This window comes from Chelonoidis abingdonii, chromosome 8 (assembly GCF_003597395.2).
Source record: "Chelonoidis abingdonii isolate Lonesome George chromosome 8, CheloAbing_2.0, whole genome shotgun sequence".
In the NCBI taxonomy this organism is placed as follows: Eukaryota; Metazoa; Chordata; order Testudines; family Testudinidae; genus Chelonoidis; species Chelonoidis abingdonii.
The window spans coordinates 5,348,370-5,361,206 of record NC_133776.1 but is presented as its reverse complement, the minus strand read 5'-3'; the positions used below and the strand labels follow the sequence as shown (position 1 = coordinate 5,361,206).

At 51.6% G+C, this 12,837-nt stretch overlaps 1 protein-coding gene across 2 annotated transcripts in view; it reads right to left on the bottom strand.

Annotated features, from left to right (window-relative positions):
• Positions 1-12,837, bottom strand: part of MASP1 (MBL associated serine protease 1) — a 69,893-nt gene that overhangs the window by 24,029 nt on the left and 33,027 nt on the right. For both annotated transcript variants that reach the window (XM_032777302.2, XM_032777300.2), the window contains exons 9-10: positions 7,122-7,259; positions 3,700-3,774 (exon numbers count right to left, since the gene is read on the bottom strand). In XM_032777302.2, coding sequence (XP_032633193.1) covers positions 3,700-3,774; positions 7,122-7,259 — 213 coding nt within the window. The remainder of the gene's footprint in view (positions 1-3,699; positions 3,775-7,121; positions 7,260-12,837) is intronic.

Genomic DNA, 12,837 nt, shown 5'->3' with positions numbered 1-12,837 from the left:
AGGAACAGGTATGTTAGCCTCAGGCTAAACAAATCCCTGGGACCTGGTAACCAAATGGCAGTTGCTCCAGGTTAATCAAGACACCTGGGTCCAATTAAGATCCTTCAGAAGGCAGTGGAGATAGCTACATTGATTGGGACATCTGAAGCCAATGAAGGGCTGGCTGGAACTAGTTAAAAGCCTCCCAGTTAGTCTGTGAGGTGTGCATGTAAGGAGCTGGGAGCAAGAGGTGCAAGGAGCTGAGAGTGAGTAGGTGTATTGCTGGAGGACTGAGAAGTACAAGCATTATCAGACATCAGGAGGAAGGTCCGGTGGTGAGGACAAAGAAGGTGTTGGGAGGAAGCCATGGGGAAGTAGCCCAGGGAGTTGTAGCTGTCATGCAGCTGTTCCAGGAGGCACTATAGACAGCTGCAGTCCACAGGGCCTTGGGCTGGAACCTGGAGTAGAGGGCGGGCCTGGGTTCCCCCCAAACCTCCCAACTCCTGATCCGACACAGGAGGAGTTGACCCAAACTGTGGGTTCCACCAAAGGGGAAGATCAATGAGGTGAGCAAATCTGCCAATAAGTGCAGGACTCAACAAGGTAGAGGAGGAACTTTGTCACAGTGTGTACAAGTATGTGTGTATGTGCATGTGTTTGTATGTGTCTGTACATGTGTATGCATGTGTGTACATGTATGTGTGTATGGATACATGTGTATGAATCTGTTTGTGTGCATGTATATGTGTGAATGAGTATGTGTGCATGTTTAGGTTCCCTGCCATGTCAAATACTGTCAGGAATATAAAATGCGCTTAGCCAAACAGTTCCTATATCCCAGCTCTGGCCAGCTGTCAGGCTGCCGGGAAGCTGCCTTTCCTCCTAGGGTGATGGGCTGCATTTAGAGGAAGCTCTTCTAGCCAAATATGTATTCTAATAAAAATCTAAGACACACTGAAAGCCCTGGAACTGCTCTTGCTAACAGCAGACAGAGGGTGAGAGAGGGGTTTAGTAGTGATGGGCCCCTGACTGGAGCCAAAGGGGGAGAGGAATCTAACCACAGGTGAGCTGACACAGGTATTTGGACAGTTTTCTCCCTGCTGGCACACTTCATTCCCCCCGAGTCTCTATGCGCTCCTGGCTGCCCTTGGGGCTCAGAAGTGGAGACACACTGGAAGTGGTGCACAAAGGCTGCCTGCATTGAGTCCCTAGCCCAGACAGAAGCACCAATGACTCAAGTCCAAGTGTTTGTCACCATAGGCTCCCAGTCGTGTTACCTTGAGCTGCAGCACCATGGAGGGGGGCAAGGAGCAGCCAGAGAAGAGGAGGTTGCCATAGTCACAGCTTAGGGGGTTCCCACACCTTCCTTTGGAGCATCTGGTACGGCCACTGCTAGAAACAGTTTACTGGACTAAACAGGCCAGGGGCTGAGCACGACAGGCAATTCCCGTGTCCTTGGCAGTGGTTCAGAGAGCGTAAATATGGAGCCACAATATTGTTTATTCTCTGGCTTTGCTCTAACCCTGCAATCAAACCCGTGCACCCCTCCAGAGATCTGTCCATGAAGATCTAAATGCAGGCTTGGGGCCCATAATTGTACTTAAATACACACACACTAATCAATCCTCTTCACTTGCCGTTGGCCCTGAAACCCTTGAACCTTGGGGATGCGGGGGGAACACACATGTTCTGGCTACTTTTATCCTTTTCCATTTAACAGTGTATGTTTTTTTTTTTTAAAAAAAAAAGAAAATTGGAGTTTTATGAAGGGGGCTGAAATTACCATGGCTGTTTGTTTCACCACTGAGACTGTGGTGCATAGATCAGGGAGAGAAATGGCAATAGGCCACGAGGCACCATTTTCACCTCTAGGTCACATGGCGGACCCTAGCTCAGCTGGTAGTGTGAAGTCACCACCATCTGGCTGCATTCCAGCAGCCTGGGCCCAGGATCTCATGGATCCAAAGATCCCAAACGATGGTGGGTTCCAAATCCACATGCAGAACCTCACTTTGCAACTTGGGCTGCCTCTGGATTGACCAGGTACGGTGGGTCATTGAAACTTACTACACCTGCACTCTCTTGGCTCGGTGTGATTTGCCAGCCAAGACCCATGATATTGTGTCTAGTCGTCCCTGACTAGGGGAGCTTTCAAACACCTCACACAGGGGTGTGTGTCTCCAATGGTCCGTTTCAGTGAATAACTGTGAGCTTGGCCTGAAATTTGCTGTCCACAAACACTCCTGCCAGTGCATCCCGACCACAAAGGCTCTTGGGACAAGGCCGCTAATGGAGTGTGGGATTCCTGAAAAAGTCCTAGCAAATATTCCCAGAAACCATGTCCTGGGATTTGTCCAGCTCCAGGTCAGATCTGGGTGCATTGTGAGGCATGGGGGAGGGTGTTTTTAAAGGGCAGACAGCTCTGTCCAATGCTGCACGTGCTGTGAGCAGAGGGGAATGTTTGCCTTTTTCCTATCTGTTGAGAGGTATCATTGCTGTCCTGTGGGGTCCCAGGAGATGGCGGCACGTACCATACGGGGTGGGCGTGTAAGGCAGGGCACGTTTGGCTGGACTGCAGCTGTAGCAAGCCATATGCTTTCCAGAGACTGCAGTGAGCCGTGTGTACTGATGAGAGGGAGGGCAGGAGTCAGGGTTCTCTCTTTTTCAAAGACAAAGCAGGCAGTGAGCTGGAGAAGGAGTGGAGGTGGGAGAGGAATAGAAACATGCCTTTCCTCATCCAGGAGCCAGCTGAGGTTTTGCTGCCTTTCTCTGTGCCTCAGACTCTAGGCTCTAATTGTTCCTAAAACACTGCATCCTGGGTGCACGTACACAGAGAAAACTTGCATTAACAGCCACTGATGGTAGGCAGTGGGCCACCTAAGTGGTCTGACTGCAGTCAGGGTACCTAGGAGCTACTGAGCCTAACTCCCTCCTCTGACAATGCCTCTCCCTGCCATCTGGGGCCAGGCCCTTACCTGCTCAGCCTCAGTGTCTCCAGCTGTAAAGTGGGGCTAGTTCTCACCCCGGGGCCTAGTGGGGACCAATCAGTAAACATCTGTGGAGCACCGTGTGTGGTCGGAGTAGATCTCAGTGAGCACAGTACAGCACCCCCCAGAGGGGACGCTGTTGGGCCATTATTTAAAGATCCGCCCCTGCTGGATGTCTGATTTTTGCTGGGCTCTTGGGTGGCTGCTTGAGGCAGGTTCTAAGGTACTGGGCCAAGTTTCACCAGTGCAATCGCCTTAACACCTCTGGTGACCCCCAGGACAGGATTTGGCCACCTGGCATTAGAGATGGCCCTGAACCACCCCCCTGGAGCTCAACTCCTGTGGACTTTGGAGTGTTCAGAATCCAGCCCCATCAGGGTGACACACAGCTACTGCTCATCGCTCTGCCCTTTTTGAGCTACATCCCCTGCATATAGCACTGCTGATACTTACTGTCCCTGCCTGCTGCTGAGGTGTTCCTAAGGTGACGTACCTGTGGATCACAGCCTGGGGCACCGTTGCATGGTGAAGGCATCAGGCTGCCCCAGCCACGGAGTGAAGCCAGCGGAGCTGTGCTGAACAGACCCTCACCTTCCCCAACCAGTACCAATCGCGTCCTGCTCTGTTACCCCTTGGAGAGCGAATGCTGGATTGGCTGACTCATGGCATAAGCAACCCTGCTACGAGACGGCAGCTCGTTTGGTGGTGCATCATGCCAGAGCTCTCTAGGTACCTGGTCGACAAGACGGCAGCTTGGTCCCCAGCTCCTCGCTCTTCCACGCCCCCTTAGCATCACAGGTGTACGTGCCTGGAAGAGAGCGAAACGTTAGCTGGGACATAAACCAGCTGCCTGTTGCCTATCCGAATGCAGGGTTTGCACATGCAGCGGGTGCATGCACCGCTGGCTGTGGCTGTGGGTCAGCCACGCATGTTCAGACACACAGCCGATAGGGTGTTGCCATAAATATATTCTAGGAGCCAGAGTCTATGCTGGGCTTGCGGAGGTGCCCTGAAGGTGAAATTTGGCCCTGTGTGTTTGTCAGCGGGGAGATGGGTTGTGTGAAAGCCCCCCCCCCCCCACTGCCTTCCTCCCCTGAAATGATTTTGCAGGGCATGGAGAAATTAAGGACGTTACTCAGCCTGCACCGCGGGACGTCTGCATGCCAATGTTTATGGGGTTTTCCGCTCCCCTACAGCCTTTTCTGAATGCTTGTGGCATGTCACTGCCCGGTGTTCCAGTGCCAAACGGGTGGTGCCTGGAGCCCTGCACTGTCCCAGGGCACTGTGCCCATTATGCTCTGGCTGAAGGCTCTGCTGTGAGCTGCTTCTCCCTTCCAGGCTGTTAGTCCCTGATAAAGTAGTGCAGGACAGATGTGCTGGCCTGGCCTCATCCAGGAAGCATCCAGCATGCCAAAGGTTATTGCACACTAGGCCTGGAGGCTGATTGAGCAGCAGCAGAGTTATGCATAGGGGGCTGGGATGTGAGCAAATCCTTCCAATCTCCACTCCTAGCCTGGAGCAGTGGGTCTGTTTTTCTGGAGCGGTTTGGGGCAGCCTACGAGCCGCACCCCCTGATGCCAAGGCGTTCCCAGAGGGTAGCCTGGAGAACCAATGTGGCTGAGCAGGTTTTCAGTGCCGCTGTCATCACTATGGAGCACTAAGAGTATTTAAAGAGGAGCCCGTGCATGCACTGAAATCCAGGGGAATCAGGCACCTTGTATCCAGGCAGTTACCCTGCTCCTAGGATAAAAGGAGTGAGAGCAGCTGAGGGAGGCTGACTGAGTAGCTGGCCCCAGGTGTGGCCAGCTCAATCAGGGCTGGCCTTGATAAGAGGCCTGTGAGCCAGGAGCCAGGATAGTCTCACTTCAGGGCCTGGCTGCTCGGGAGCACTGGGTACCTTGGGCAGAGCAGTGCTGGGGCAGGGAAAGAGGAGCTCCAGCTGGCAACTCCCCAGGCTTAGGTCTGGTTCAAGGCCTACGGAGGTCCTGGGGCTGGTAGATGCAGCCCTGGGATAGGCAGATGCAGCCTGTCCACCCCCCTTGCCAATGAATGGCCATTACAGACTGCTGTCTGCCCCAGAGATAAGGGGGCTAGATGAAGACTGGCAGTAGCCACTGAGGCTAGGTGGGTATAGTGGGATTGGGGTTCCCCCAAGGAGGGGAGACCCAGAGACCCAGGGGAGACCCAGAGTGTGGGAGCACAGTGGAGCAGCACCCTAAGTTAAGGGGTGCTGGGTTCTGGGAGGAATATGGGGCCAGAAGTGGTAGAGACAACAGGGCTGGTAGCCAAGGGAGAGAAACCAGCCAGCAGGAGGCGCTCAGAGGCTGGAAAGAGCTAATTCCCGGATGACCAGCAGGAGGCGCCATGGCAGTGAGTTCCCGCCATGTGACACACCTACGTTCTTTTCAGGATCAGGGCCTGTCTCTGCAGCCTGCAGCTGCTCGGGTCCGGCTGGAAGCATTGCATGCTGGGCCTGTTGTGGCTGCAGACCCCTCCCCGTAAGAGGGGAGAGTAGCGGAGATGTTACTAGGCTATCGATGGAAGCAGAGCTCTGACCGCTGTACAGTGAGGGCATTTCTACACTGCAAAGACCCAAGGCAGAAGCTGTGGCCAGCCTGGGGCAGCTGACTGGCTGGGGCTGCAGGGCTGTGAAATTGCAGCGTAGATGTTCAGACTCAGACTGGAGTCCGGGCTCTGGGTCCCTCCCTATGGGGTCTCAGAGCCCAGGAGGCACATGTGAGCAGGGATCCATGGGTTCCTTTCTAAGGAAGCTGCTGAGGAGTGGGGCTGTTTAGGGAGAGGTACCAGAGTGAAGCTGGAGGGAGACTGGGGCCTGCCAAGGCAGGGAATGGGTGCTGGGAGTGAGCAGACTCCAGGCAGGGAAGGCCTGGGAGCTCCCTGTGGGACGACTGGAAGCGCAGCCTTCACAGGGATTGGCGAACTCTATTTGGGGAATTATTTTGTTAGTGTAAGAAATCCAGGCTCAAGGAGGGGTGTGGCTGAGCTAGACATAAGTTTGTGTGTGGGGTTCTTAAAGGGCCCTGTAGAAGGGAAACAGAGGCAGAATGCAGCAGGTCCACCTCTGGCCACGAGGGGGCGCTCAGGAAGCAGCAGACCCTGTGACAATTGTATTCCAGGGGCCTGACCTGGAGGGGTGTTAGGCGCTCCCACCTCCCATTGACTTTGTCTGGAGCATTGGCCACTCAGATCTTCTGAATCAAATCTATAGGACCAGGAGAGCAGCTAGTCTGACCCTCCTGCTTATCACAGGCTGTTGCATTGCCCCCAGATCCACTGACACTGAGCCCACTAACTTTAGTTAGGCTAAAGCATTTCAATCCAGTGTTGTGAGGAAAAGACTGATTCTTCAAACTGCCATTCTGGTAAGTGCCTCTGCAAATGTGTGTGCCAGTGAGGGCTGGTTCACACACTGCTGCAGCCCTGATTTAATGGAGTCAGTTTGGAAATCCATTTAGTTCAATCGGTGCAATCCTCTTGCATGCACACTCGGAGTCTGGCAGCCAAGTGCTTTATACTGGTTGGCCTCAATGGAGGTGTCAATGCCAAGAGAGGGAAAATTGATTTTGTAGTGAGCCAGCCACTCCTAGTCCCTATTCAAGCCCAAATTAATGGTGTTAAGTTTGCAAATGAATTGTAGTTCTGCAGTTTCTCTTTGGTCTGTTTTTGGAGGTTTTTTGTTGCAGGATGGCTACTTTTCAATCTGTTGTTGAATGTCCAGGGAGATTTTCTCTGCAATTTTCTCTCTTGGTGTTAACACCTCCTCATCAGTTATTGGGAGTGGACCACTTCCAACCTCATTGAACTGGCCCTGTCCTCACTGGTTCTCCGCTTGTGAGGTAACTCCCTTCTTTTCATGTGCCAGTGTATTTTTGCCTGTTCTGTGATTTTCACTCCATGCATCTGAAGAAGTGGGTTTTTTACCCATGAAAGCTTATGCCCAACCTATGGAATAGATACTTAGATACCCACTAGATTATTATTTGCACAGTGCTCCGCAGATACGTGCTTACTATTAACACTAGCCTCTTGCCCATCGACTAGCCTAGCAATGAGCATGGCCCCCACTCTCCCTGTTCAGAGCCCCACCCCCACTTGCGTGGCCACAGCCTTTTCCCCCGCGGTGGATGCTCTCACCGGTGATATTTGGGGCCATCTGATAGTAGGGTCGCTGGCAGGAGTACCGGATCCCTGACTGGTATGTGGTGAGATTGTTCCTCGTGGCGAAGGTGACGGACCCATGCTCCAGCTCCACGGGCGCTTTGCAGTCAGCAACTAAAAGTCCACAAGGAAAGGAGATTTTAGTAGCCTACTAGGCCAGCAGCAGGTGGGGATGTGTGCGAGTGAGATGGTTTTAGCCCTTCGGGCACTGAGGAGGGGTATGCCTGTCTTCAGCTCCTCATCTTTCCCTTGCCTTCCAACAGGCCCTTTCAGCCCTTTCTCACTGGAATCACTCCTTCCCTCCCCATTGAAGACTTGGCCCTGTTGAAGTCAATGGGAATTTTGGCATTGATTTCAACAGCCCATGATTTCACACTTTAGCCTCACCACTTTGCTAAATCCATTTAGTTCAATCGGCGCAATCCTCTTGCATATTGCAAAGTACCAATGTGCTGCTATTTGTTATTTCAGCAGCACCACTTGGAGTCTGGCAGCAAGTGCTTTATACTGATTATTTCAGCTGACACCTTAGCCCACACTGTGCAAACACAGGGTGAGAGATGCTGCCTGCCCCCATAAGCTTACACACTGACTAGAAGACAGACAGACACAGGGTGGGAGGTGAACAGAGGCAGGAAATGCCTGGTACAAAGTCATTCAGTAAGCCAGGTCCAAGATAGGAAGAGAACCCACATGTCCTGGATCCCAGCCCAGTGCTCCGTCCATTGACTTACATTGCTGCTTGGATTCATACTGTTACTTAAATGTGGGCTTTTGTTGTACCCCATCCCTCACTTTGTCTAGTGCTCAGCCCTGCAAGCGCTGCCAGAAACCAACAGAACGACTCCCCCAGCAAGTACTGCACCAGCTAGGAAGTGTTTGAAGGATCAGAGACTTAGGTTTGGTCTCCACTGCAACCATTAGCACCGGTTACCACCGTGAAGTTAGGAGCTAGCTTAGCATCAGTGAGAGAGACCATGCTGCAAAATAATATTGGAGCAACACAGCACGATTGGGTCAGCCGCTGCTGAGTTGTGTTAACACCAACAGTAGTCCCATGCACACTGCATTATTAGATGGTGCAGCAGTAAGAATTGAGCTTCCACCACCCCTGAAGCATGTCAGTTTAAAGCCCCACTGAACTTAAGCTAGAGATTTGTGTGTGTATATGGATGGGAGTCAGGGTAGCAGCAAGATTCATTATAACGTGAGCTAACATGATGGTTAAGACAAGCCCTGAAAATTCTGCAACTTGAGAAGGGGGGAGGGATAGCTCAGTGGTTCGAGCATTAGCCAGCTAAAGTCAGGGTTGTGCGTTCAATCCTTCAGGGGCTATTTAGGGAACTGGGGTAAAAAATCTATCTGGGGATCAGTCCTGCTTCAAGCAGGGGTGGGACTAGATGACCCCCTGAGGTCCCCTCCAACCCTGATATTCTATATTAAAACTGCCCATTCTTCTGGACAAGGACATCATATGTGTCTCTGAGCTCCACAGCACATTGTTAGCAGTCTACAAATAATAATCAGCCAAGGAGCCACATTTTTGATGTCTGAGTCACGCAACTGACATTCTAGGAAAAAAATGGATCTTCACAGTAAAACCAGATAAACCCTGCATCGCTTCAAAACTTCCTCCCCTGCCATCTTATTTTCTTGCATCTTCCTGGCTGGCGTTTTCTCACATTTTAAGGTGACAACATGGTTGAGTTGAAAATGGAGGCTTAAGTCATGACTCTGGGGCTAATCAACATCTGTGGTGACCTTTTGACCATGAGCAGTAACACCGGGGTGTTATAGGAAAGCCCAGGGGAAACGTTCGCTGATGTTGTTAATTATTGTCTGTATTACGGTATCATCTAGTAACCCTAGTCACGAATAAGGGCTGCATTGTATTAGGCCCTGTACACACACAGAACAGCCTGTAGTTACTAAGCTGTACAGAACAGAACTTTCCTAGACTACTGTCAAACTGGCTATGAGAACCGTGGTGAGGTCTCTAAGATCAGTGCTCTCGTATCTGGTAAGCCTCGGGTACCTGCCTGGGGGAGCTGAGGGCCCAGGCAGAGATGGGCACTGGCTCGGTCTTTCACCTGATTGGGTTTCGGTAGAGGATCTGTGTTCCAGGTTTGCAATGAGCCTCTTGGAAAAGAATCACCAGACAAAGAGGAGTAGGGTGGTATTGTCCGAACATCTCTCTCCAGACAGACACACTCTGCCTTTGCTTGTAGCACTCCTGGATGTCAAAGCCATCAGGCCGTGTCTACACGACACGCGAAAATCGATTTTAGATACGCAATTTCAGCTACGAGAATAGCGTAGCTGAAATCGATTATCTAAAATCGATCTACTCACCCGTCTTCACCGCGCGGGATCGATGTGCGCGGCTCGCCATGTACATTCCGGAACTCCGTTGGTTTTGGTGGAGTTCCGGAATCGATGTAAGCGCGCTCAGGGATCGATATATCGCGTCTAGATGAGACGCGATATATCGATCCCCGAGCAATCGATTGTAACGCGCCGATACGGCGCGTCGTATAGACGTGGCCTGAGACTACAGATTATGCCCTTTGTGACGGGAAAGCCCTAACCCTAACCCTTTCCCATCAGGAGTTAGAAGGGACCCAGACAGCCCTGGCCACTCAGGCAAGGGCGGCTCTAGGTGTTTTGCCACCCCAAGCACAGCAGGCAGGCTGAGTTTGGCAGCTTGCCTGTGGGAAGACCCCAGGCCTGCAGGTTCGGCGGCACGCCTGCAGGAGGTCCGCCGAAGCTGCGGGACCAGCGGACCCTCCACAGGCATGCCGCCGAAGGCAACCTGCCTGCCGCCCTCACAGCGACCATCAGAGCGCCCCCCGTGACTTGCCACCCCAGGTACGTGCTTGGCGTGCTGATGCCTGGAGCCACCCCTGCATTCAGGTGTCTGTATGCAGCAGTATTGTGGAGTTACCAGCGTGTATCAATCAATGCCCCCCAGAAGATATTACCACTGGGGATGACAGTAATGCTGTCATGCCATTCCCAGGGCCTCTGCCTTCATCTGCCAGTACATCCGGGCCTGTGCACACTCAGTTGCACCAATCGCTGAACCTCTGCTTCAAAATACTGCACAGGAGATGAGTGGCACCCGAGCAGACTTGGTTATGAGTCGTTGAGGGTGGGTTTGCAGTAGGACAAAGATTGTGGTCTCTTGAGATGGACAGCAAAAGGGGAGGGTCAGGAGTGGAGAGACAATGGTTATCCAAAGATGGCAGCTTCTTCTTCGGCACCATCATCATGATCTTCCTCTTCCTTTCAGTCTCATGCTGCCCGCTGTGGGGAAAAGGCCTCCAGTTAGCAAGGTCTTTAAGCTGCCAGAGACGGGCCTGGTCACAGGCCTTCCTCATGAATGATGAGTGGTGCGCAGTGGTGCTGACAGCAATGGCCTGAGGATGTGGTCTTCTCAGGGTGTTGAAATCTGCAGAATCTACAGCCAGGATCTAGTTCTCCTCTGCTCACCCCTCACAATGCCCACTCTCACCCCCTGCTGCCACTGGATGAGACAGTCGTTACAACCTGTGACCCAGTGGCCATTTGTACCCTTCATAAGAATGGCCTAACCTGATTCCTGGCCCTCCAGGGTGCCTGTGTTATGAAGAGAATTTGCACTGGATTATGGATGGAAAATGTCGTGCCTTGTGACTTGTACACGGAGGGTTTGCCTCAGGCCTGTCTTTGCAGGGAGGTGGTGTTTGGGTGGTATGGGGTGAAGTTAAACTCCATGGTCCTGATTCTCAGTCGTGCGAAGACCCCTTTTCACTGGCCTGGCACTACCCTGTTAGGGAGCTCTCTGAGGCTCCCCAATAATGCTGATTCCAGGCCTTAAATATTACTGAGTTTTGTGTCACAGTGTAGCCCCGAGGAACCTAAGAACAACCATGCTGGTCAGACCAATAGTCCAGCTAGTCCAGTATCCTGTCTTCCAACAGTGTCCAGTGCCAGGTGCTTCAGAGGGGATGAGAAGAACGGAGCAATTTATTGAGGGATCCAGTCCTGGCCATCCAATTCCACCTTCTGGCTGTCAGAGGTTTAGGGACACTCAGAGCATAAGGTTGCATCCCTGACTGTCTTGACTAATAGCCATTAATGGACCTATCCTCCATGAGCTTTTCAATTCTTTTTTGAACTCACTAACACTTCTGGCCACAACATTCCCTGGCAATGAGTTCCACAGGTCGACTGGGCGTCGTGTGAAGTATACTTCCTTATGCTTGTTTCAAACCTGCTGCCTATTAAGTTCATTGGGTGACCCCTGGTTCTTATGTTACGAGAAGGGGTAAATAACACTTTCTTATTCACTTTCTCCACACCAGTCGTGCTTTGATAGACCTCTGTCGTATCCCTGTGAGTCGTCTCTTTTCTAAGCGGAACACTCCCAGTCTTTTTAATCTCTCCTCATATGGAAGCTGTTCCAGACCCCTAATCATTTGTAAAAGCAGCAGAGAATCCTGTGGCACGTTATAGACTAACAGACATTTTGGAGCATGAGCTTTCGTGGGTGAATACCCACTTCGTCAGATGCATGTCATGTCATGCATCTGACGAAGTGGGTATTCACCCACGAAAGCTCATGCTCCGAAATGTCTGTTAGTCTATAACGTGCCACAGGATTCTCTGCTGCTTTTACAGATCCAGACTAACACGGCTACCCCTCTGATACTAATCATTTGTGTTGCCCTTCACTGTACTTTTTCTAATTCTACTATATCTCTTTTGAGATGGGTTGACTAGAACTGCACACAGTATTCAAGAGGTGGATGTTCCATGGATTTATACAGTAGCATTATGATATTTTCTGTCCTATTATCAATCTGTTTCCTAATGGTTCCTAACCTTTCAGCAACCTAGCAGATGCAGAGTCCTGGGAACAGAGTTAAGGGGATGGAGCCACAGCCAGCATGTGCAGAAGTGTGGGGCTCTCCTAGGAAGATAGATTTGACCAGGACAGTGAATTTGTCCTCGGGTGAAGGTAGTTGTGAATTCTGTAGCTTTCCTTCCATGGAGGTCTACTGCTGCCGTTCCCCATGGCAGGGAAGAGAAGACAGATCTGCTGGTCCTCCCATGTGGGGCAGATGAAGGGAAGCTACAGTAGAGGGAAGGGAGGCCATGACATGGCCCATGACACCAAAGAGATGGAAACATTTGCAAAACTTCAGGAGGAGTTTCCTGATAAGATTGGCTCAAATCAGCAACATTTGCCAAGGTTCATCAGTGCTGATTTGTGTTTGTGTGTCTTCCCCAAGCTGTGTGTTCTTGAGAGGACAGTAGGACCAGCAAGGATTGATGTGCTGTTGGGAAAAGTGTGCAGTGGGAAGACTGGGGTGATCATGTGTGTGCTTGTCTCAGTGTGTCTGGGAGAAGGCAGTGTGTGAGCACATGCTCCTACTGCTTCCCAGACCCTGCGCTCACGTCAGCGTAGCTGGTACAACAGCTGATTGTCCTGTCATAGATTCACAGATTCCAAAGCAGAAGGGACAGTTGTGATCTTCTATCTAGTCTGACCTCCTGTATGACACAGGCCAGAGAACTGCCCCAGAGAAATTCCTAGAGCAGAGCTTTTAGAAAAAACACCCAGACATGATTTAAAAACGGCCAGTGATGGAGAATCCCCCAGGACTCTTGGTAAATGGCTCCGGTGGTTAATTCCTCTCACCGTTAA